General features: G+C 46.8%; 2 protein-coding genes across 3 annotated transcripts in view; both read left to right on the top strand.

Moving 5' to 3' along the window:
• The window catches only part of prkx (protein kinase X-linked), a 20,671-nt gene extending 14,607 nt beyond the window's left edge, over positions 1-6,064 (top strand). For both annotated transcript variants that reach the window (XM_029280870.2, XM_020652340.3), the window contains 4 exons: positions 776-871; positions 3,035-3,092; positions 3,698-3,775; positions 3,897-6,064. In XM_029280870.2, the coding sequence (XP_029136703.1) occupies positions 776-871; positions 3,035-3,092; positions 3,698-3,775; positions 3,897-4,022 (358 nt within the window). In that variant the 3' untranslated portion in view covers positions 4,023-6,064. The remainder of the gene's footprint in view (positions 1-775; positions 872-3,034; positions 3,093-3,697; positions 3,776-3,896) is intronic.
• Positions 6,065-13,302: 7,238 nt separating this feature from the next.
• Positions 13,303-25,767, top strand: mxra5a (matrix-remodelling associated 5a). The gene is made up of 8 exons (XM_020652350.3): positions 13,303-13,584; positions 13,922-14,152; positions 14,299-14,428; positions 14,792-15,182; positions 15,447-19,223; positions 19,959-20,877; positions 21,045-21,371; positions 22,720-25,767. Exons 2-8 carry the CDS (start codon positions 13,968-13,970, stop codon positions 24,308-24,310), a joined length of 7,320 nt encoding a protein of 2,439 aa, XP_020508006.3. The 5' UTR covers positions 13,303-13,584; positions 13,922-13,967; the 3' UTR covers positions 24,311-25,767.

The following is a 25,767-nucleotide window of genomic DNA, read 5'->3' as shown; positions in this document are numbered from 1 at the left end:
ATTTTTCTCCTGAGTAAGGCTGAAATTGAAAAGCTGAGGGGAATATTAATCGAGAGGACACTCCCTCTTGGCCCTTTCTTCTGTTTCTTCTGCAGTGTGTTTGTTATGGATTGGCTTTTTTCTCCTGCTAAATCATAAAATCGAGTCAGGAAAACGTCCCCCCCCCCCCTCCCTCCAGCTTTTGGTGACCCACATTTTCCACAGATGACAGCAGTCTGTGGTGCTCAGCCAGCTCCCACCCAGCCCCTCGTCCCACCGTCTCCAGCCTCTGGAACTTTTCAGCGGGCAGGCCCGAGCGGCGTGTGACAAACCGGTGCGATTATTCGCCTGTCTGCGCCGCGCGTAATGCGTTTAGAGGCCGAGCCCATTATGTAATTTGTGGGTAATGACTTGTCCAGGCCGGAGCGGAGAGAGGGGAAGAACGGGAGGACTGGGAAAGCATTCAGCAGCAAGACGGCCTGTGGGTGGTAGAAACACTAACAGTCACACAACAAAGGCTGCTCTGTCTGCAGCACACACACACACACACACACACACACACACACACACACACACACACACACACACACACACACACACACACACACACACACACACACGATGGTGCTCAAACAGATCCAGGTGAATGTGTGTCAGCTTTTACCTGCTCCTTGCATCATGCTGCGTCTGCAGAGCACACAGCGAGCTACAGGCCAGAGATGACGTTTCTCTCTCTCTCTCTCTCTCTCTCTCTCTCTCTCTCTCTCTCTCTCTCTCTCTCTCTCTCTCTCTGCAGGTACCCGCCGTTCTTTGATGACAACCCTTTCGGGATCTACCAGAAGATCCTGGCCGGACGGCTGGATTTCCCACGACATCTGGATTTCTATGTCAAGTAAGCTGCAGACGCCAGGCAGGGCTCAGATTACACGACAACAGGAATCTCTGCGGCGAACATTAATCCTAAACGTCTTTACATGCACACTGGGGTGACTGTTTTTAGAAATCCAACACACCGTTTGTTTAAATAACTTCATTAGAGTCTGAAAACTGATCCTCCTGACCCTCCAAGAGAGGGTTTACCCGTTTGTGTACGTATGTTTCTGCTTCAAATAATGCAAATATGCTTCAGAAAAAAAACTTGAAGCCTCAGAAAAGATCATCATCATCGGAGAAGGAGGAGGAGGAGGAGGAGGAAGTGTTTGTTTTTTTCAGGACAGACGGGAAATCGATGGCGTGTGCACAATATGGAAAATCTCCATGACAGACTCAGGTAGACTGCAAACATCATAACAAAAAGCAGATGTTCAAACACGATGATCCTCCCAGCCGTCCTCTCCACATCTTAAGAAAACAGAAACATTCGCTCTGTGTTGAAACACTTTTAATCTGCAAGCACACAAAGACAGAAGGAGAGTTCCAGTTTTAAACCTGATCTCAGTGAGTGACAGGTTTGGCTGCTGTAGGTTTTCTTCAGCCTGCAGCACTGACTCAGGCTGTGATGTCAGCAACATAATCGTTCACTAGATGCTACAAAAGGATCCCTGCAGAGATCGACCTTTTTGCAATCATTGCAGCTGTAGATAAGTGACTCCTGTGTTCTTGGTAATATAACTGTTTTTATGACTGACGTCTGGTGTGCAACCTGAGCCCGTCAGGGACAAAAAGCTACAACCTTCTGTGCTTTTCTTTACCTAATGCCTCTCGGGGGAACCTAACACACCCCAGGGACCATTAGAGGAGGACGTGGAGGTCGTGTGCAGAGGGCGTGAGGTCGGGTCAAAACATTGTTAACATGCCTGTAACAAGTTTTTAAGTGATTTTTACGACTAATGCTGGGGTCAAACTGGGAGAGATCTCCTCTCAGTCTGCCTGCAGTCGTCTGAAATCCCTCACACATCCTGATGCGTGTGTGTGTGTGTGTGTGTGTGTGTGACGTTGACGTGTGTGAGAATGATACAAATGGCTGAAATATTAAAAACGCTTGTGTCTGCTGCCTCTGAGATCGATGAGAGAAGCTGTGTGTTGTCTGAATAATCAGAGGAAGCAGAGTGTGTGTTGGGCCTCTCAGTGTCAGGCTGATTGAGTGCACACACACAAACACTCACACTCACACTCACACTCACACACACACGCACACACCCAGCTCGGCCTCTAATCCTGCACATTCCTGCGCCCTCCAGCTGCTCTTATGGCCGGTGTGAGCGGTCCGAATCAGCTGGGAGTGTCATTAGAGGCTGCAGGTCGGGCTGAAGCCCCTCTTTAGCTGCAGGGAGCTCGTTGTCCTCGTGTTAAAGGGACGCTGCAGCACTTGAAGACCCCCGTCCACCGACAATACAGCCCCCACATGCTTTGAAGTAGCACGCTTTAATAGATGTTTGAATGGTTTGGGGGACGTCGGGTGGAGTGCGTCGGTGACCCTCAAGAGAGAGGCCGTCATTTCCTGAACTGCTGCAGCTTATGAACGCCTCCACCTGCAGACTGAAAACAAGAAGGTCATATTCCTCCGTAACAAATATGAAAACACCTTTTTAAAATGAGCTGCAGAAATGATCCTGGAGTATAAAGTCGCCTTTTGGTTTCTTTTGTTTGTTTTGTGATACCTTCTCTGCGTTCCCCACATCGTTTCCAGATGAGGTCTCCTTCCTGAGATGCTTAAGAAGCCAGAACATAAGCCCAAATACCCCCCCTTTCTGGAGCTGGTTTTTATATTCCTCACAGACAGATCTCTGCACAGGCTCGTCTTTAAGCAGAGGAAGGATTTAGACAGAATCGCTGACTCTCCAGCATCCAGCTGCTGTATTTACGGGCCCGTCAGCAGCTCGTCGGATGTGAGACGAGGCACCTTTATGGAAAGCAGTGATCATATTTTAAGGCATCTGTGAATCACACTCATCACATTCATGCATGTACCAGGAGCAGGAGTTTAAAGTTTTATAAAGTCCCTCCCTGCCATACTCAAAGAGCCTCTTCTGCAGGCCGTCAGGAAACCTTCAGTGGAGATGCATTTGTCTTCCTGACAGCTGTGGACGCTCTAACTGTTTCCTTTTCCCCCCAGAGACCTCATCAAGAAGTTTCTGGTCATCGACCGAGCCAGACGGCTGGGCAACATGAAGGTGAGTTGGTTAGACTCCTCGTCTCCCTGCACACATGGCAGCGCACCATATTTCATACCTTCAGTAGGTACTTTGACGTCAGCAGTCTGAGGGAAGAAAAGGCTCCACATGCTTCCAATTAGTCGTAAGTGAGGAGAAGTTAACAGGATCTTGTTGTTTGGGGAGCAGGACGGATGCCTGCCCGTGCTTCTGTTTGTAATATGTCTGACTTGTTAACTAAATATTATTCGTCCCTAATGATAGCAGCACAATTATTTTTATAGTCCGAGTTTAAGTATTTCAAGCTCTGACTGATCTGTGAGGCAGCCACTTTAAAATCTGGTGCCTCAGAACGTTTTAGCTTTCTGCACGACTTTGTCTTAAGATAGTAACTTTAATTTGTGATTCTAACGTAAGAAAGTCAACCCACAGACGTGGTGCAATGCAAACATGAAGCTGGCTAAACACTGAAGCTTCAGTGTCTGGGACATGGCAACCTGCGTGGGTGTCAACTGTAGGAAGGAGGGGGCCAATGGCTTGAATTTGAATCTGAATTAAATATATGAAACAGTTTGTGTAGAGAGTTATTGAAAGCTTTATTCTGAAGGATCTGTCGTGTGTTTCAGAACGGAGCGGACGATGTGAAGAAACATCGATGGTTCAAGACGATCGACTGGGACGCCGTTCCTCTGAGGAAGCTCAAGGTGAGAACGGTTATAGATTATAAACTTTAGAAACCAGTTTAGAAACCCTTCCCCCCCCTTTTTAAATATCTGCTGTGTTTATTCAGATGTGTATTCACACTTGTGCTTTTTGTCCCTGCAGCCTCCCATCCTTCCCAAAGTTTCCCACGAGGGCGACACGTCTAACTTCGACGTCTACCCCGACGAGGACTGGAAGAAAGACCCCCCCGTGCCTCAGAAGGACTTAGAGATCTTCAAGAACTTCTGATGGCTTCATTATTATTATCAGTGAATCCTGAGAATCACTCGACATGTTGAGAAGTTACAGGTACCATCATGGAGAGAGAGACGGGGGGAGGGGGCACATATATCTGTAATAAACCCCCCCCTCACCCTCGCCCTTTTAAAGACAAACCTCCTGATGATCGACACTGTGACGTGTGTCACTCCACAGATTTGCTTTTTATACTTTTATTTATGTGACTTCAGTCGAACCTTTTTGCTGTTTTGGATTTTTTCGATCACCGTTTTTTCTCTGAGCCTGCTCATATGCAAAAACCAGAAGAAGACTGTTACTTTGTAGTTGAAAAAAAAGGAGAATAATCAGGTCTTTTTTTGATATCGTCATGTTTGAATATTTTATCTGTTTTTAAAAAACGTTGACGCAGTCATATTTCACGTGACTCCACACCGGTGCTGCAGCTCTCAGCCAGCTCTCGGCCAGTACTTGTATGAACAATGTGCGGCTTTTCGACTCGTTATATCAGAGTCGGCCGCTCGCTGTGACGATGTGTGACCAGTAGCACTTGTTAAAGGTGCCTTACATCCTCGTTTGAGTTACACAAAGTTCACTTGAAAAGTTGCTCAGACTTTGAAGGCTCCATGCAGGACTAACTGGAGCTGAATGTCTCCTACTGTACACTCTTCTTCTTCTTCTTCCAGCTCTCGTCTTTCCTTCTGACAGTTGTTATTATCACACGGTCCCAGCTGTTCTGCAAAATGACTTTCCCACGACTCTTTGAGCCCATTCACTTCACCGATCTTCATCCTTGTTTGTCGTGTTTTTAAAGCCAAATCGTAAAAGAAGACCACTCAGATTTTGTCAGTTGAATCTCTGCGCTCTTGAGTTTCCCCCGCTACAAAACAAACTCATCCAGAGGTCAAATCTGATCTGTGTGGTGAGCAAAGAAGTAAGGAGGGGCTGCGAGCTGAGCTGCTTGTTTCTTTGCACTCAGCATTGATTCCTTTAATGTCTTAAAGCTTTTTTTCTGCAGGCTGGATTATCCCAACAGGGCACCTTCTATTTAAAACCAATAAAAATACTAATTGAAGCAGTTTCGATTACACAATGTTATTTGCAACGCGTTAGTTAGGAGGGGCTGCGAGCTGAGCTGCTTGTTTCTGTGTGAAACCATTAAAAACACTTAAGAAGAGAAGTTGCATCGTCAAAAATCGGAGATTGTAGGTTGGCGTTCGGTGGCGACAGGATGTCAGGAGGGTCTGCAAGCTGAGCTACCACCAACTTGATTTTAAACTCAGCTTTTGTCATGTACGTATCATGTATTTAACTGGAAGCTGAATTATCCACAGAGGTCTCATCTTCTTAGAAACAAAAGACCCGATGACTTAAACAAGTATAAACACAGTCTTCATGTCCCTGCAGCATTATCAACAGTGAACAATAAAGCAGTCGCCCCATAAAAATCATGGTGGGCTCTTCGGGGGCTGGGAGCCAAGCTGCTCCTCACTGTATGGTGAATGAACTCAAAGCAGTTGAGAAGTTGTCGGCAACAAACGTTTAAATGTGAAGTGGACTCTGACACTTCTGAGAAACTAAAATGAGTTAAGTGGTCTTAAAGTGAGAAAAGGAAAATTCGACTGACAAAATCCCGAGCCAGTATCGGCCCCATGAGAGGCAGTCTGTAATAATTCATTCATCGTGAAGTCGAGGATTCTTTTGCTACTTTGGGACTTTAATGGCCTTTGAATCATTTTTTTTGTACTTATGTTTTCTGCCTAACATCCTGGTGACTTTGTGCTTTGTGTAATCGAACCTGACTCTCATGTCTCGACCGTTCTCTTGCACAACCATGACTTGTACTGTTTGTTTCTTCACACGATGCTGATGTTGGTCTGAACAAAGAAATGTTTCTTCTTTCCCATCATCGTTTTTGAATCATGTGTTGCCTTTTTCATTGTTTTCATCCTTCATGTTGTTTGGACGCTGTGCTGAAAACTCGTCTGCAGCGTCCTGTTGTTACCTCCGTGTGTTGTTGCGTGACTCTTCAGGAGTAAACACTTGAAACACCAGAGTGTGTTTGTGTGTGTGTTCTCTCAACAATCCAGAGCTCAGTTTGTGAAATGTTTAGAAGGACCTCATCCTCATCTGTCCGCCCCCAAACTCCCCCGAAAGCAGGAAACCAAGCTCCTCAGATGAAATCTAAAAAGTTGATCTTCTCCACCAAAGGAAGCAATAAACAATATTTATTTATCACCAAAGGTATGACAGCAAAGTTTTATAAAATGTTCATGATGGTTAGACGCTGCAGCTTCACTGAACTAATCTGTTAATTTGATCTATTTAAGGGGAGTGATGACTAAAGATTGAATCAAGGGATGTTTTTCTTAAGACATCGACATCTTCCAGTGTGACTAATGAAAGTCTACCTCGCTGATTATCTTCTTTGGGAATGTTCTCACCGCAGAGTTTCTCTGCATGTGGCGGTTTGGGAAACGCTGAGTAATGATGAATCAAATCCTCCGGGTCTGAAAGTTACAGTACCGCTGCAGTTCCTCTGTCTGCCATGCGGGGGCGGTCAGAGTGTGACGCTGACATGTTTGATTTAAAGAGGTGATAATTAAAAAGAAGTGTTGTGGGTGTTTCTTTGGTTAACCGCCTCTCGGAGTAAACTCTGACGCAGCGTTTTCCAGCTGAGGTGTCAGCGAGCTTTCTTCAGCTGCAGCTCTTTAAGTGTAATCAGGGTTGAATCCAGAGTTTAACCTGGATCAGGGTCCATTCATGAGCTTTCATTTCCTCTGTGTGTGTGTGTGTGTCTGAAGTTTACAGGAAGGTGTCACCGTCTGATGGAGGGGGGAGAGTCTGCAGGCTCTTTAAATCTCTCTGTCATCACAGTCAGGACTTCAGAGCTGCACAGATCCAATCCTCAGCTTCCTGAAGTCGTATGAAGAGTCTTCAGAACGCAGGGTGAAATTCCCCAGAAGGAGAGAACATTTAGATGTCTAAATATCAGTTACAAAACCTTAACCTTAGTCCTTAACTTGTCCAGTAGTTTTTTCCCCAGACGAGATGTATTTAGAGTCTAAGCACGCTTCCTTTCTCTGAGGTCTAAAGTGCAGCATCGACACTTCTGTGAATATCGACATCACTGACGTTTCAGAGATTTTAAATCATCTGACACTTCAATCTATTTACTGCCTTTTGTTTCTGTGAAGCTCCACCCGGGCCAAACGACATCTAACAAGTCGTGCAGGTCAGCGTGTCATCAGCGGGGGCTGCGAACGCACCACGCCTCTGCTGGGAAAGAGATGACGCCTAAACACATCACATCAACCACGACCACTGTGACAATCCCCCCCTGGAGACAATAAGACTGTGATTTATCACCGGTCAGAGACAGGACAAGTGTTCACACAACTTTCTAGAAAGACCGCCACATGTCCATCATCAGATTCTCCTGTCGGACGAAGCTGGAAGGAGGCGGGACATGACGTCACCTGCCTGCTCTGAATCTCTGCAGATCCTAACCCTGGTCCTAACCCTGCAGGATGTTTTGACTGTAAAAGAAATCCGATTTTAAAGTTTCCACTCTGGAAAGATCTTCGATGGTTGGAGGATGGAGGAAGAAATCTGAGAGAAAACTGAATCTGCCTGTGAGGGAGTGATTTCCCCCGGCCGGGTTTAAAAATCTGTTTTAGTTTAGTTTAATAATCTGTGAAATATAAGATTTATCTGATCCTGGTTAGCCTGACTCAGCACGATGACATACGAGGGCTCGCATGCTTCACTGAGATATCATCAGGACTTAAATGAGCAGGGGTGTGTCCAGACTTTCTGGACTTGAGGGGGCCCAACTCGGGCTCTGACGTTTGTGTGCACACATGAATAAAGAACATTTATTAATCCCTTCTGTCTGCACCAATCACGTCGACTTTTAAGTAAAACTAGATAACAACTTCCAGGACTCTGGAAAGAAGTCTGTCTAAAATCACAATTTAAAGTATTTAAAAAATTGCAAACAAACATCTGCACGCTGAATCCAGGCCTGTGCAGTGGAGTTCAACTCAAGTCCCACCTCTGGCAGGGCCAATAGCCAATCATAGTTAAGGATTTTGGGGTTGCACCTGGGGAGGCCAATAAGATTTCATTTGGGGGGCCCATGCTGCCCCTCTGGACACGCCCCTGCACATGAAGTGTTTCTTAATCGACTATAGATATTTTTATAGATATTTATTATATTTTTATTCTGACATGTTGGAGCGTGCTCCTCTTCTTCCTCTCCGTGTGTGTGTGTGTGTTTGTGTGTGTGGAGTCGCTCTCTCCATATGCATTTCTTGGTCTCAGTTAGGGTTGCCTTGACTACAACACTAATAGCTATATTTGATTTGTGATAAGTTGCATATTGAGCCTCTAACTTTGGGTAAGTCCTCCATCTTCGGGCGCCAGCTCCACTTTAGCTGATCGTAGCTGTTAAAGTGTGATGTCATCCCCCTGAGGGAGCGAGAAAACACAAACAGACTGCTGTCATCACAGAAAGGATCAGTGACACACTCACAATGACTCTGTGAGTGTGTGAGTGTGTGTGAGTGAGTGAGTGTGTGTCTGAGTCTGTGTGTGTGTGTCTTTGTGAGTGAGTGTGTCTTTGTGAGTGAGTGTGTCTGTGTGTGGGAGTGTGTCTGTGTGTGTGTGTCTTTGTGAGTGAGTGTGTCTGTGTGTGGGAGTGTGTCTGTGTGTGTGTGTCTTTGTGAGTGAGTGTGTCTGTGTGTGGGAGTGTGTCTGTGTCTTTGTGTCTTTGTGAGTGAGTGTGTCTGTGTGTGTGTGTCTTTGTGAGTGAGTGTGTCTGTGTGTGTGTGTCTGTGTGTGGGAGTGTGTCTGTGTGTATCAGTTTGTTCTGTTCTCAGGTCAAACGAGGATGAGGTCAGTTTTCTATACGTTGTGTTTTTCAGCAGATGTTTTTAGAAAATAAAATTTTTCAGCTTTTTTTTTCCAGCAGCTGGATCCAGTTTAAAGAAACATGATTTCATCGTCTGCTGTCGGGTCGATTTGAGCTTCATGCGTTCTCTTTGTTGTTTGTCCCTCAGAGGCCTCTGTCTTTATCAGCAGCTCTCAGGACGTGGAGTCGTTGGTCTGCGAGGACAGATTCTTTAAACTTGAGCTGCAGGTGAGGAGACGACCTCCTGCAACAAACGAAAGCTGGGATCTGGGTTCTAGAGGTGTCGCTGATTTCAGGGTTAAACACATTCAAAACCACATGTCAAGTATAACGAGCACTTAATGAGCAAATACATGCGACTGTCTGTTTATCATTAAGATGTGCGTCTGCGTCCTCCAGATGAGTTTTAGAGACAAATCCTGCAGAACTGTTTTATGATGAAAATCTGAGATTTATTCAAATTAATGAGAAGAAGAAAACCCTCTTAATAAATCTGAATAATTTATTATCATGGCTTCATCTGATGCGCTGGAATCATCCGAGTCTGACGAGGACGCTGCACATTTTCCTCCTCGTGTTTTTTTTGTTTGTGTTTGTTCAGTTGGAGTTTCTGGGTCAGATCCTCGTTCCTCTCTGATTTGTATTCTGCACACTCACACACACACACACACACACACACACACAGTCCGCCTGATGTTCTGCAGCTGCGCTCAGAGCCCGGTGTGTGTTCAGGTTGAAGGGGTCTCTCTCTCTGCTCGCCGTCATAAAGCGTGTCAGACAAGAAGGGGGGTGCAGGGTCAGAGCGACGCCCTCAGACTGCTGCCAGGTGTCGACTACATCTCATTAAACACACAATCACTACAGGTGTGTGTGAGGGGGTTCAGACACATTAAACACACACATACGCAGACCAGCAGGCACGTAGGGGAGCACACACACACACACTGCTGACCCCCCTGCAGGGAGAATCCAGGTGAAGGATCAGGCAGTCTTCCTCGCCCAAGCTCCAGCCAGCTGCTCTGTTTTCCTCAGCTGTGGACGAGGATCTCCTCCGGGCCGTTTGTCCCGGTCAGCACAGAGATGAGTCTCCTCAGAGTGAAGCTCGGAGAAGGACCGCGTGACACACCCGGGTCACAGCTGCTCTCTGAGGCCGCGGCAGGAGAGCGAGCTAGCAGCGTCATCGTTGAACATCAGGACACAGACGCTTTCACAGAAACCTCTTTGTTCCTGTGCAAAGACTGAGTCGTGAAATGAACTCTTTGGAAAAACATCAAGCAGTAGTTTGAGTGACATCCATCAACCTCTCCTCCCGCTGTCTTCTGCTGCAGGTCGGGCTTTTACACGAGGTCACGACCGTCCCGGCGAGGAGAACAGGGAGCGAGGGGGGGATCAGTGGAGGATGTGTTGTAAAGGCCTGACACATGTTAACGTTCAGAAATATGTGGAGAGGTGACGAGGTCGAGGAGGATTATTCATCCTGTGATGACTCGTGTTTCCCTCTCCTGTCCTCAGATTGTATAGTGAGATGAGGTTTTTATTTTTGGGCCTTTTCCTGTCGAGTGTGAGAATAAATCTGGAGGGATGGAGCTCCTCCTCGGCTCTGAAAACAATCCTGAGGGGAGGGGGGGACGAAGACTTGATCCCTTCACCGTCTGCTGCCTCGTCAGCCGGCTCTCTGCAGATGTGGAGGATTTCACCTCTCGCTCTTTCCAGGCATCAGGCTTCCCCTGGTGTTTACGTAATGTCCGATACCAAACCAGGCGCCCTAGAGCTGGGCGGGCGGCCGTCCAAGCAGGTCGTCATTAGATCAGAGAGTCGCCCTGAGAAACATACGAGAGCCACATGTGTGACCGAGGGAGATTTACAGGGTGTGGAAAAGTCTCACAGGTTCTTTTATAACCGCTTTCATTCAATCCGTCTGGCTCTCACTGTCACATTTATTTATACACACAGCCTGTTAACATGGGTTTATTTTCAGGTGTGTCACACTACCTGCTCTTTGACCTGATGATGATGCAGCCATGACGACCGGTTTCACTGCTGCAGGCCAAACAAACCAAACTCCTCCTCCTGTTCTCCTTTAACGACGGCTGAGTTTCAAACTCCAGGATCAGCAGATTTATTTCTGAACTCATTAGAGAGTGTTGGTTCTGATGTGAGAGTAACGTGGCTTTACATTCAATAAAGACAATGCATGGGCAGCTATTGTAGGCGATGATGGTTAAGTTGTAAATGAAAGGATCCATTGGAGACATAAGCCCTCTGTGTTCTGGTTGGTTCCCTCTGATTAAAGCGACCACACTTCCTCCTCTGATGTAAAATCTGGGTTGACAGGATTTTCCGTCTGTGGCGTTTCTCTCTCTCTCTCTCCGGGTTTTTATGGATCTGCTCTCAGGCTGTTTGCGCTTTGAGCCATCGCAGCGGATTCCTGCGGCGCGCGACCCTCTCATCGCAGACCAAAACCTCACTGAAAAAAAAAAAACCTTGTTTGAGAGATGAAAGACGGAGAAAGTCAGCAGAAATAATCACGATTAAAAACGAATCTTAGAACGACTTCGAAACAGAAGCTGTAAAAGTGAAGCATGCAGCCGTATTCTTTCTGCAGTTATCTCTGGAGTCAGGCGCCCCGGCCTCTGAGAGCTTCACTCCACGCTGTCATGGTTTTTATTGTGGCACACATGACGTCATCAATAGACCCGTTCTGACGTTGCATCCTACTCACTTCATGAACCCTATAAGACAAAGAGTGTTTAAAAAGTGTCCCTCTCTTTAACCCCAGGTCATTCAGGTGTCGTTCAAGATGCATCAAACCCTGCAGAGAAGCCGACCTCAGGATGATGTAGGACTGGATTGCACCTTTCGAGGAGAAAGATTGTGTTATTCTATGCAAACTGTGACATCGCCGTGTTCTTTCAGGAGCGCTTTGAAATATTTCTTCTTCAAATCAAACCTCTGATGATGCATCGAGTCCTTCCTCGGGGTCTCTTGACCTTCGTCTGATGTGGGTTTTGGTGCAGGTGTGTTATCGGCCTGCAGTGACACGCTGATGGATGGAGGCTCTAACCACACTCCACCCTTCACGTTTAACCTCCAACCTCAGCAGGACACAGAGCCAGGACTCTGAGGACGGCTGAATAGAGATATCCAGAGAAGAAGAAGAGGAGGAGGGGGAGGAGCTGAGGCGCCAAAGCTAACAGCACATGAAGTGTTTGAAGAAGTACGAGCAGGAATTTAACATCAGCGAGTCCAAATATTCACCTCCTGATCTCATGGAAGGAAATTAAGTCCCATAAAATCTGATCTGCTCCAGTTTGATGAAATGACAACACCTCCTGAAAGTCTCCCTGCGGCGGCTCCCTTCTGTTTGTATCCTCTGTGTGTCTGTGCATGCTTCTGTTTTTGAACGTGTGCCCCCGTTTGTATCCTCTGTGTGTGTCTGTGCATGCTTCTGTTTTTCCATCGTCAGTGTGTCTGAGATCATGCTGTGCAGATATGAGTCAGTGTTAATGAAAGGGCTGCAGAGTTTACCTGCAGCGACGGAGAGGAGTAACACATCAGCAGTTTAACACCTTTTAGGCTCGGGCGTCGTCCTGTTAGGGATTTCTTTGTCATCTTGAAGGACCTTTCAAAGTGTGTCAGGCTTGTCTGTAATCAGGGGCGAGTCTAGAGCCTGTTTGGGCCTGAGGGGGGGGGGGGGCAACCTCGAACCAGCGACCATCACCGTAAATATTCTGACAACAACAACAAATGTGAAACGTACACTTCCAAAGTTCACCTGAAAATCATAAAACCGTGAAGAATTAAATAACTTTAAGTCAAAACATCTTTTTAGTGTCACTTTCATCGACAAACTTGAGTAACACATTGCAGTCAGAGGGGCCCCCTTAGGGAGGTTTGCTACTGTCATTGCAAACTTGGCACATTCTGTAGGTGCTTCAGTGTTGACACTACCTGGAGCTCGCATCAACACAGCCTGGGTCTGATGAAGGTAGGATGCTGTTTTGGTTGCTGTGGCAACTAAAGACAACAGGGTAGGTTATGTAACATATCAGTAGGATATAGGGGTATGACTGGAACGGGGGTCTTCATTGAGTACTTATCCTTTCATAAGGGCAAAAGTGTGTTGATTTCAAACTTAGTGTTGAGAGACACTTGAGTTTAATCTTCAGCTCTGAGGCCACAGTTTGTTTATCCTCATGTTTCCTCCTCCGTCTCCATCCAGCTGTTTAGAAACTGTAAACTTCAGCGGTTAATCTGACTCCTCATGGTTCCACTCTGACTCATTCAGGATTCCCAGCAACACTCACCGCGCTCTCTCACACTCAGCAGCTTTTTTTTTTTTTTGAGTCAGGACCCCCAAACTCTGCTCACCCCCGATCTCCTCCGAAGACTCCTCCTGGCTCCTCCTGTGGCGCCTCCGCTGCGCTGCGCTGCACAAACTCTACTTCACTCATTTCTGGCTGCAGGTCCACACAGAGAGGAGTCAGACCCTCTCTCCCCCCTCCCCCCTCTCAGGAGTTTAAATAAATATCTGTTGCTTCAGATTTCTTACTGTAACTTTATTTCGTCGTTAAGCTTTTGTTTGATTTCGTGCTTTTCCCCCCCATGCTGAAATGGATTTTGTGCAGCTCCCAGCAGAGATGATGTCACGTCTTTGAGGTAAGATCATTTATATTTCATTGCGCTGTTTAGAGATGAGGTTTTTAAATATTTAGGAAGCACTTTGGCTGTAGCGCAACTTGCGTAATCGTGCGGAGTTCATCCATTCATGCGGAGACGGAGGCAGAGAGTTTACGCACGAAACGTGAGCCAAAGTCTGACCAGCGCTCCGGAGAATCAACTTAACCTCTGATTGATTATAAATGTCGAATAAGGATTCATTTTATTCCAATTTAAAGTTTAAATCCTTTAGATTTTACACTCTCCATGGTCTGTTTTACTCTGTCAAAGACGCTCGTGATGTATAGAAATAATAATAAAAACGTTCTTTCGTAAGTTATTGAAAGGACATCTCCAGTGAGCGCCCCTCCCCGTGGATAAAGATGAAGACCCCAGCGCTGTGCGTCCTCCTCCCTCTGCTGCTCCTGGTGATCCTGCCCCCGGTCGCCTCTGGCCCCTGCCCCCGGTCTTGCTCGTGCCCTCAGCCTACCGAGCTGCACTGCACCTTCCGCTCCCTCCTCACCATCCCGGCCGCTGTTTCCAAACACGTGGAGCGCATCAACCTGGGGTCAGTGCTTCAATCTGGCATCATCAAAAAGTCATTCATTTCGCTTTTCACAGCATTTTTTACGCAACATAAACTTGGGGTTTAATTGCATTTGTTTATAAAAGTTGATCATATTTGGACTAAATGTTGTTCAATTGTTGTTTCAGATTCAACAGCATCAATAAAATCACAGACACATCTCTGTCTGGTCTGAAGAAGCTGGAGCTGCTGATGGTTCATGGGAATGACATCCACAGTGTGCCTGACGGTGCGTTCAGGGACCTCACATCACTGCAGGTACACCTCACATTAACTCTACCTCTGAATGAATGTTTGGACTGATCATGTGCAGGAGAAGGTGAGTGAGGATTAGAAGTAGCCTCTTGGTTTCATAAGCGAAGAGCCTTAAACCTGCATTCTCTGCACTGGCCAGCAGGAGGCGACTTTGATGGTTGTTGGTTCTTCAACACAACATGATGTTCATAAGTAAATGATGGTCCCACTTTGGTCACAGAGACCAGAAAGAGGGGGAGGAGTTAGGGTGGGGCTACCTGTGATTGACAGGACACTACCAAATGTGCCAAATAAGATAAAAGAGGCCTCTTAAATTCTTTATTTCATGTTTACTGATGATGACGTTGTGTCTCCTCATTGGTTCAGATGTTGAAGATGAGCTACAACAAACTGAAGGAGATCAACAGACACACCCTTCATGGTCTGTGGTCGTTGGCGAGGTTACACCTGGACCACAACCGGCTGGAGTTCATCCACCCGGACTCCTTCCAGGGCCTCACCTCGCTGCGTCTGCTGCAGCTGGAAGGAAACCGGCTTCAGCAGCTTCACCCGGCCACCTTCTCCACCTTCTCTCTGATGGGACACTTCCACGTCTCCACGCTGAGACACCTGCACCTGTCGGACAATGGGCTGACCGCTCTGTCCTCCACGCTGCTGGACACCATGCCTCAGCTAGAGAACCTGTACCTCCATGGGAACCCGTGGACCTGCGACTGCAACATGGGGTGGTTCAAAGATTGGTTTAAGACCTCACCAGGTGAGTCTGGGGGTTCGAGACTTTAGATAATCAATATTTTGGAGATGTGTGTTCCCAAGTACTCTGAGTTGTACTGAAGAAAAATGCACAGGGTACTTATTAAAAAAAAACATGCATGTTTTCAAAAACCAGCAGACTTAAAGTTTGAAAAAAAAGACATTCATGTATAAATGCATTCATTAACTGCCATAAAATGTGAAAAATCATACAGAGATTAGTCTTTAGATCTTGTTGACAGTGTTGTTGTTGTTGTTTTTCCTCTAGGTGTCTTGAAATGTAAAAAGGACAGAGCGCTCCCCGGTGGCCAGCTGTGCCCGATGTGCTCGTCTCCCAGATCCCTCCGGAGGAAAGAGCTCCAGGCTGTGGAGAAAGTGGTCTGCAGCAGCCCCGTCATCACCTCCCCTCAAAGGACTTCTCCACCTGATGAGGCGGACACTGAGGTCAAAACCACGGGGGACTTCAGGGAACCTTTTGGAAACATCTCAATGGGTCTGTCGGATGAACACGGGAATGAGGTGGATCTGCAGTGCAGCGTTGGTGAGCCGAGAAGGCTAACTAAGATCAACTGGGAGCAGGTGGACCAGCTCCATCTGGCCTCCAACATGAGCTTCTCTGTGGATATTGAATGTTCTGTAGATAGAGAAAGGTATGAGCGGCTGTGGAGGCTGATTGCGTACTACAGCAGTGTGCCTGCACACTTAAAAAGAGGCGTTCTGCTCAGAAAGGATCCTCACCCTACGTATGTGTACAGACAGGACTCTGAGAAGGATGCACAGTACTACACAGGTGTTAAAGTGAACATGATGGCCCAGCCAGCGTGGCTGATGCAGAACTCTGCAGACCTCCAGCTGAACAGACTTCAGTCATCAGCCAAGATAGTGAAACTGATCCTGAGCAGTGATTTCTCAGAGACGGTGGAGGCCGAGCTGGTGCAGAGACAGAGGAGGACATGGGTTATGATTGAGTCGACGAACACGACTCGTAAAGTGCTGAGTGTTATCCTGGGAAGGCCAAGTCAAATGGACTGTGACATTCAGAGTTCTGGACAAGCAGTCATCCACTGGATGCTTCCAGATGGCTCCAAGGTGGAAGCTCCGTACAGCAGTGCAGACAACAGGGTGTCTGTGTCCGATGAAGGGCAGCTGCTTATTAAAGCTGTCAGCCACACAGACGCAGGAATTTACTACTGCGTCGCCAAGGTTCACGGAGATCTCGCGGTCTTGCCTTTCCACCTAACAGTGCAGGACTCTTCTATCTCCCCCCCAGGAGACGACACCTCAGTCACATCTGTGGAGGGATTTGCAGGGAGCCCCATTTCTCTGCCGTGCACAGCGTCTGGTTCCCCTGATGCGGAAATTAACTGGATTCTGCCAAGCAGCAACATTGTGAGTTTCCGAGTGAACTCCTCTAGAGCTTCGGTCTATTCCAACGGCACGCTTCATATCCCTCAAAGTCAGACCCTGGACAATGGGTTTTATAAATGTATCGCCATAAATCAACATGGTGTGGACACGCTGGCTACAAAAGTCACTGTGGTCAGGCGAAAAGGAGTTATAAGGCCTTTGAGGAAGTTTCCAGCAAGACCTCAGTCGGCCTCAGGGGTCAGCACTCAGATTAAAGTCCCCACAGAGGAAATCGAGGAGGCTTCAGGGGACGCAGAGGTCACTCAGGCACCAAAAAGCCCATTGGATGCTGGGAGAAGGAGAATCCCTGGAGGGGTGGTTCCAGGTGGCAGGAGGGGGGTCCATCCCTCGAGGAATGTGTGGAGAAGGCCGTTAGCGCCGCGGAAACCTGCGGTATCACGCGATGACGACAGGAAGAATGTGATCGAGAGCAGGAGGAAAATCAATGTGTCAAAGAGTAAAATAGACCCGGAGAAATGGGCGGACATTTTGGCAAAGATTAGAGATAGAAACACTCAGAACGCTGTAACTCAAATCCCAGAGAGGAGAATGACGGAGCAGACAACGCCGACACAGGAAGCTTTTGAGGGATCATCTGATGGCGAGCAGGAAAGAGGCGACCAAGATGGCTTAACAACGCCAGGAGGAACTCATGAAGACATTACACGAGGCAAAGACGCACGTGTGACATCTAACAGCAACGCTGCACAAGCAACACATGGCAGGACATCAAACAGTCAGCACACAATCCAAGCTTCAACAGAGCCATACACAACCCACACTGCATTTAATGTACAACATACAACCCCTAATACAAACTTGGACATACACACAACTTCAAACAGTGAGTTTTTCCTCCCACAGACCACATCTGTTCCCCTGCATGCTGTCACTTTCTGGCAGGCGAACACAAACACGGCGAGCAGAAGCCATACAAATTCTGTACAAGAGAACCAGAGCACAAATACAGATGTGGACGGAGACACAACAGCTGATCAGTCCAAGGTGTTGAAGGAGAGCGAGGGTCTGGACGAGAGCCCGGATGTTGTTGCCAGCTCTCATAATGATAGAGACCTCACTTTGAGTGGAAGTGAAGTCATCTCTTTGCTCAACCAGAATGAATCGGGGCCAAGCCACGGGGAAAATTCATCAACATCTCCGCCTCATACTCAACCAAATGACACAGCACATAATGCGATGCTCACAACAGCACCGTCAACCACGCTTTCAGCTCCAGCTTCAGGAAGGAGGGGCTCTAAAGGACACCCGAACTCTAAGAGAAGGAATGGAGGGCGTCGCCGGAGGCCGAACGGAAGGAAGCAAAAGCTGAATAAACCCCTCCACTTTAATGCCACCACGCCGTCACCCGCCATGACTACTGCATTCACACAGATTAAAATAGAACCATTAGAAGTCAGTTTCAATACCCCTGATCCAAGTCAAGCAAGGACATCAGGCAGAATGAGTCATAAAGAAAGCACAGTCCCAGGGCATGACGACAAACTCTCTTCACTACCATCCTCTCCCCCAGAAATGAAAAACAGCCAACTAGACGGAGCCAAACCGCTGTTCAAGAGCACGTCAGCGGCACCATCTTTTCCAACAGCCTCTCCAGGAATAGGTCACGGAAAGGCAATTTCTCAAACAGCCTTGGGAATTTCAGAGAGTGCAGAGATCGTTGAGAGGCTCACATGGACCACTCAGCAGACATTTATGAGCAGCCCTCTTCCACCTGTTGAACCCTCAGAGGGGAGGCTAAAGGGAGGCGTAATGGGAGACGTTGGACCGGCAACAACCTCTGACTATTCCTCCAGGGGTTTCCACACTGTAACCCAAGTGAAAACAGATGTCGAGGCTAATCAATCAGGCCATGATTTCACAGATAAAGACACTGTAAATCTGCTCCAATCGGCCTCAGCTGCCTCCTCGATTGAGCGTGAAATCAAGACAACCCCTGTGCCTGCTTCAAGTGGCATTCTAACAACACCAAGCATCCTGTTGGTCGATGATGTGGACACAGAACAGGTGACCACAAAGGGAGCTGAAAGTGCCTATCATACTTCTCCACAGAATAAAGGCACAAGCAGTGAGTCACAGGAAGCTAATGTGAATACAGGAGCACTTCTCTCTGCTACAACGTCACGCCCTGATGTGACACCTGAAACATCTTCCCCAAGAGCCACCACTCTGGAGGGTCTAAGAATCAACAACATTGAATATAACCACAATCAAGACCATCAAACCCAATCCAGCACCACACCAGAACCTCAGGGGACATCTGCGGTCCATCCTGAAACCCATCCACCTGACCACACGCTGGATCTATCTCACAGTGCAAAACCAACTTCCCCATCGCTGAAATCAACCAGAGAGCCAACAATCAAGCAGACAACTGCCCCAGCCCCATCAACGCCTGCAGTCCAAGCTGATACATTCACACAGAGACTGCTAACAAGCACTCAGGACGTGTCCAGGAACTACCAGGTACCGGGACCGGGATCTGCTCCAGGTGGGAAGCCAAGGATAACGAAGAGTAATTTCCAGACTTTCACTGTGAAAGCAGAAACAGATGCTCGGCTTCCCTGTGAGGCTGAGGGCGAGCCAATGCCCTTCCTGTCCTGGACTAAAGTTGCCAGTGGTATGTATGACTCAATCTCATAACTCAGCATTAGGTGGATTTTAGTATTAGTATTAAATTAAGTATTTTATCAGTCTAATAGTTTATTCTCAAAGAAAACCAATTCTTTCTGGTCCAATAAGTGATATCAAACTTATTAAAAGTATTGTAACTGTTACTAATGTGGGCATAAATGCTAGGCCTCATTTTCTTGGATTTTGTCCATCTGTGGTTTCTGCATTTTGCTTTAGAGGGGCACCAGAGTCCTCTTTATAACTCAGCTGGGGGTGAAGTCTAAAACTCCTAAGTAACAATGCATTGGTTTTCAGGAGAGTTTGAAAGACATTTAAACAAACAAATGCAATCCAAATGTATAAATAAAGCAATTTTACAAACAACAAAATCTCCCCCAAAGAGCGATCAAACATAGAAAGAATAATAAGATCAAAGTAAGAACCACAGGACATGCAGTAGAGAAGTAAAAGTGTGAGGATAGATGTATGAGCCAAAAGCAAAGAAATAAAAGAGCATTTTAAGGTTTGATTTAAAAACAGGCAGTGTGAGGGACAGACATGTGGAGGCAGAACAATCAGAGCTTTAGTACTTCTGCTGAGAAAAGGCTTGGTCGCCCTTGAGCTTGAACTTTGACCTTGAGGCAGTCAGAAGCATACTTGACCCCAGGGGAAATATAAACAAGGAGATGAATTAGTTTGATGCTCTGTTTAAGAAACACTGTAACTCTTTCCATCCATGCAGGGGCAAGCATTGCTAAGAACACCAGGGTCCAGAGATTTGAGGTCCTTCAAAACGGTACGTTAATCATCAGTGACATCCAGCCCATGGACGGGGGTCAGTACCTGTGCACCGTCCAGAACCAGTTTGGCACAGACAACATGGTGGTCAACCTTGTGGTCCTGTCTCAGCATCCTGTGGTCCTCCAGCCTCGTCACCGAGACGTCACCGTGCATCCGGGTGGCAGAGTTGATTTGGAGTGTAAAGTGGAGGGTCACCCTACGCCTCGAGTTACATGGGTGCTCCCTAACCAAGTTCGCATGCCTGCTGCCCCTGTTGCCTTTACGCCTCAGCAGCGTGTGGCCGTATCGAGTAATGGGACCCTCCAGATCAGTCAGGCCATTTTCACAGACAGAGGGATTTATAAGTGCATTGGCAGCAGCGCAGCAGGTGCTGACACAGTCTCAGTCCGTCTTTACGTCTCAGCGTTGCCTCCTGTGATTCAGCAGACCCAAGAAGAGAACACTACGCTCCAAGAGGGCGCCACCGCCTTCATCCACTGCACCGCCACGGGTTCCCCACAGCCAGTCATCCGCTGGGCCACACCTGATGGCCTACAGCTCATTGCTTCTCAATCTATTACTGGACGCAACCTCATTGTCTTCCCCAACGGGACCCTCAGTATACGGGGACTGGGCCCAGGGAATGCTGGGAGATACGAGTGCTCGGCCAGCAACGTGGTGGCTTCCAGAAAGAGAACAGTGAACCTGAAGGTTAGGAGGAATGTCAACGCTGCCAAGGCTACCATCACCTCATCATCCCCCCTGAGAACAGATGTGAGTTATGGAGGGACGCTGCTGCTCGACTGTGTGGCGAGGGGCGAGCCAGCGCCTCGGATCATGTGGAGGACGCCCTCAAAGAAGCTGGTGGATGCTCAGTTTAGGTAAGAAAATCAATGCTCTCTCTCATCCCTGGTTCTCACATAACAGTGCTATGACAGGGCACAATATGTTTGCTGTCTGTCTCAATGTCTTTCCTTGGCCTCATGTCGTTAAAAAGGTACAAAGACCTGCTGTTACATTAATACTTTTGTTTCTATTATCCTTGCAGTTTCGACCCCAGGATCAAGGTCTTTCCCAACGGCACGATAACCGTCCGCTCTGCGATGGACACCGACAGCGGGGACTACCTGTGCGTGGCTCGTAATAAGATGGGCGATGACTACGTCCAGTTGAAAGTCAACGTGCTGACCAGGGCGGCTAAGATCAAGCAGAAGCAGCAGCAGTCCAGTCAGGAGGTGGTGTACGGTGGAGACCTGAAGGTGGACTGCGTGGCCTCGGGTCTACCTAACCCAGAGATCAGCTGGGCACTGCCTGACGGCACCATGGTCAACCCAGTCAAACATCGGGACGGTGTTAGCGGAGGGCGCAGTCGAAGGTATGACACAATGAACGTCTCTTTGTTATGGTGGTCCTGTGAACCTGTCGAACCTCAAATCATGTTGAACAAAACCATCTAAAGCTGGCATGCCCACATTTATGAATAACCAAGAGTGTAAACAGTGACTGTCATGAAAAGGACTTTTGCAGCTTTTGCAATTTATGGTTGAATATTGGATCAATGTAATACATCACTGTCTGCCCCCTCTTCCCACTTTATATAAAAGTTGTAGTTTTATGGACATTATATGAGAGAAATGTACAAACATGTGATTCTTTGTTCTGTTCTGGAGAGCAAGTCACTGTTCTCCACAAAAGATTCTGAGCTTTACATACCAGACATTTATTAACAGTGGTATATAAGGATTCATTAAAAATGTCCTAATCACTCAACAGAAGCTGTTCTCTGACTTTGTGCTTCAGTGGCAGCTCACCACTGGAAGATTAATGACTCCTCACTTCCAAAGAAAATTACTTCAAGAACCAATTTTGGCATTTGTTGCTGCAACACAAAAACTCCTTCACATGTCAGCAGTATTTATTGCTTCCTGCGATGACATACAGTGCACACAGTAAATTCGACATGTCGGTCTATTAAGGTTGGGCAACCAAACATGTTTCATTCTGACACATACAAGCTGTACGGAGACAGAGAGAAGACTGAGGGGGCATCACACACTGCTGGCTTTATGTTCATCTGAAAAAAATACACTGATACAGATAATTACAGACCCTCTGTAGTGGAAAGCAAAAACCTCTTTTATTAGCAGTGGCATGAATTTGTATAATTGCATGTTTAAAATTTTTAATTCTGGCATTTTTAGGGGTCTGAATTACCAATGGGTGCATACTTGTATTTTGGAAATGATCCAGTCGATTGGAGCCCCCAGCTGCCTACAGGCATTGGGTGCACCTGTTCACATTTCATGCTGTTACCACTGACAGACTCAGATTGTTTTTAAAACCATTATGTTGTGTTGGATACAAGCTAACAAACTTATTAACCAATTAACCCAACTCAAGGCCAGAAATGCCCACGTACTGCATGCTAATTTTATTGTTCTTGTCAATGGACTCTGGCCACTTTGAAGAGAGTAACATCTGTTTGTGTTTAAAGAAAATCAGCTTTCTCTTGAACATAGGGGTCTATCTCTGTGTAGGGATCATTTATGTGATGTCACACACAGAATAATCCGAGCCTGTCGACAACAACTTTCTGTGGACGTACTTCATTTAGAATATTTGCAGCCAATAGTTTCACTGAAGCATGAATTCTTCTTTAAATGTTATCTGCAGTCGTACGTGTGTAACAGTAAATCTGACTCCTCTCCCTTTTTGAACTCCAGGTATGTGGTGTTTGACAACGGGACGCTGTACTTCAATGATGTCGGCGTACCTGAGGAAGGCGACTACACCTGCTACGCTGAGAACCAACTGGGCAAAGATGAGATGAAGGTCAGAGTGAAGGTAAAGGTTGTCTCTTCCAAGCCACAAATCCAGGATAAAAACCAAAAGACCATCAAGGTGTTCTACGGTGAAACAGTTACTCTGAGATGTAACGCCAAAGGGGATCCACTGCCAGGCATCACCTGGATATCCCCAATGAATAAATTTATCTCCCCTGCTGTTGACAAATACCAGATCCTGGATGATGGAACACTGGTGGTTCAGAAGGTCCAGCGTTTTGATGGAGGTAACTACACCTGCATGGCCAGGAACAACGCAGGACAAGACCACAAAGTCACCAAGCTGGAGGTTCTGGTCCAGTCTCCGGTAATCAATGGGTTTAGAGGCGAATCCAACAGCGTCAAGGTCGCTGCTCTCCCAGATCAGAGGAAGTTGATTGATTGTGTGGCGGAGGGAAAACCGACTCCTCGCATCATGTGGGTTCTACCAGGAAATGTGATCCTTCCTGCTCCGTACAAGAGCAACAGAATGACGGTGCATCAAAATGGTACTTTGGAAATCCATTCGCCCAAGAGGACAGATTCAGGGAAGCTGGCTTGCATTGCTCGTAATGAAGGAGGGGAGGTTCGGCTGGTGGTTAACTTGGACGTGAAGGAGCTTGTCGACAGACCTCAAATTAGAGGTTCAAAAACAGATAGCTTGTCATTGACAGTTGGGAACGCCATGACTTTGAATTGCTCCTTCGAGGGTTTAGCACCACCTCGTGTTACTTGGATGTTGCCAAACGGCACGCCTCTGCAAAGTGGTGCCCGGTTCTCAAAGTTTTTCCACCACCCCAGCGGCTCTTTGATCATCAGTAACCCCTCTGTTGCTGAAGCTGGGATGTACCGTTGTCTGGGGCATACCTCTCGAGGGCTTGCAGAGCAGATCATCACGTTGTCCCCAGGGAGGAAGCCAGAGATCCTCAACAGATACAACTCTCCTGTCAGCGTGGTTAATGGACAAACACTTCTGCTTCATTGTCTGACCAGCGGCGAGCCCCTTAGACTGACATGGACACTTCCCAGCGGGGTGGTCCTCAACAGGCCGCAGAGAGCTGGACGCTATGCTGTGCTGCCCAATGGGACGCTTGCCATCCAACAAGTTTCCGTCTATGATCGGGGGTCTTATATCTGCCGCGCTGCAAACGAGTATGGCAGCTCTATGCTTTCTCTGTCTGTTATCGTGATTGCATACCCACCGCGAATCACCAACGGCCCTCCCTCTATGACGTACGCCAAACGTGGAGTTGCGGTTCAGTTGAACTGTGTGGCGACCGGGATCCCTCGAGCAGACGTGGCATGGGAAACGCCTGATAAAACTCGCCTGGCTGTGAGTTCGCAACCTAGACTGTTTGGGAATAAATATCTCCATCCGCAAGGTTCCCTCATCATCCAGAACCCGACACATAGAGACGCTGGTGTGTACCGATGCACAGCCAGGAACGCCATCGGCACAGACACTAAATCCACAATTCTCAATGTGTTCTGAAGACTTCCACTAACCCTCATGGTCTGTTTCCATACTGTAATGCCCAAGCAACTGCCTATAGCTTAAAGCAAGTCATGTTTTAACTGATCAAAACAATGTACAAACTGCTGTCACCATGTTGAAACAAGTTGTTATGAACCAGCAGTGGTGGTTTTAGTGTGTCCGGCTTAGTGGTTGAAAATCTATGTTCCCTCAGCCCGGTGTTCCCGCATTTTTATGAAATTTTCCGCCATCAAAACTAGGCCCTATCTTCCCTCATTTTGGCATTTTCAAAACAATTCTTTAATGCATAAATTCAAACCAAAGCTCTTAGAAACAGGACAGTGGGATATAAGGTCTTAGTTTTAGTTTTGTAAATAAGATAGAGCTCTGAAGAGACCCTTTAACAATAATCAAGACCAAGGTAGGTACATTTAATGGTTTTCTAGAATCAAATGAGAAATTCTGCTTACAGACAAACATGACCCAAAACATAAACTCCCTGGAGGAGCCAACACGACATCAAACCGCCCTCACAATCTGAAATCTCAGTGAGACGTTCAGTGACAGTCTACAAAACCACTCTCAGATTCCTGACCCTAAAAACTCCCCTCCAGATGTTACTGATGCTTTCCACTGATCCCGTACTGATCCTCCAGTCTCTCCTGACAATGACAGATTATGTCAAGCTATAAAGAAATGCATCTTTATTTTCTAACTTGGAAATACTGTTGATTTAACAACAGAAATATGTTGCAAAGATTATTTTACCCAAAGACTTCTGTTGTGATCTTTCATAAACTGTCCATCTTTATGACACTTTTTGTTTTTAAATCTGGGCCTATTTTTAGAAATCCTGTGGTAGATTCACATCCACTGAAAGTTTTTTTTACAAAGCTAATGGACTCCATTGAAAAAAATTACCAAGACCAAGACATACCCGAGACCAGAGTACTCAGAGACCAAGACATTTAGGTATCGAGACCACGTCAGGACCGAGACCAAGAGTAGGGGGGGGATCAAACTACAAATTAATTGAAGTTATTCATTATTTTAGAAAGGGGAGTTTTCCTTCTAATCACAGCAATGACGGGGAAAAATAGTGTCAGTGGTTATCCAGAGTCTACCCAGTCTGAGACCGAGACAAGACCAAGTAAAAATGCTTTTGATTCCGGGACCGAGACCTTCAAAAAGTGGTCTCTCGACCGATCTTGAGTACTACAACACTAATTTGACGACTCCAAACTTCTTGTAACTATCAGCCGTTTGTTCCTTTAAACCTGTAAAATCGCAGCCCAGGTTTAAAAACGCTCCTCAGTGTGTTTCTGGGAGAAGTATTCACATTCCTTTAATCTGCTTCTGAAAAATGCTGGTACAGGTTTTATGCTTTGCCATGTAAATTATTTGTCTTTGACAGACTGTGATGCAAAAGAAATTAACCATATTTTAATAAAGATTTTCACCTTTTTTTTTACGAA

Source organism: Labrus bergylta, chromosome 24, assembly GCF_963930695.1.
Source record: "Labrus bergylta chromosome 24, fLabBer1.1, whole genome shotgun sequence".
Lineage (NCBI taxonomy): Eukaryota > Metazoa > Chordata > Actinopteri > Labriformes > Labridae > Labrus > Labrus bergylta.
This window is presented reverse-complemented; position numbering and strand designations above follow the sequence as displayed.

Bases quoted from the DNA above. Each gene is read 5' to 3' on its own strand.
- mxra5a (XM_020652350.3), top strand. From the start codon at position 13,968: ATGAAGACCCCAGCGCTGTGCGTCCTCCTCCCTCTGCTGCTCCTGGTG. The intron at 15,183-15,446 runs GTGAGTCTGGGG...TTTTTCCTCTAG, and splicing joins TTGGTTTAAGACCTCACCAG to GTGTCTTGAAATGTAAAAAG. The intron at 21,372-22,719 runs GTATGACACAAT...TTTGAACTCCAG, and splicing joins AGCGGAGGGCGCAGTCGAAG to GTATGTGGTGTTTGACAACG.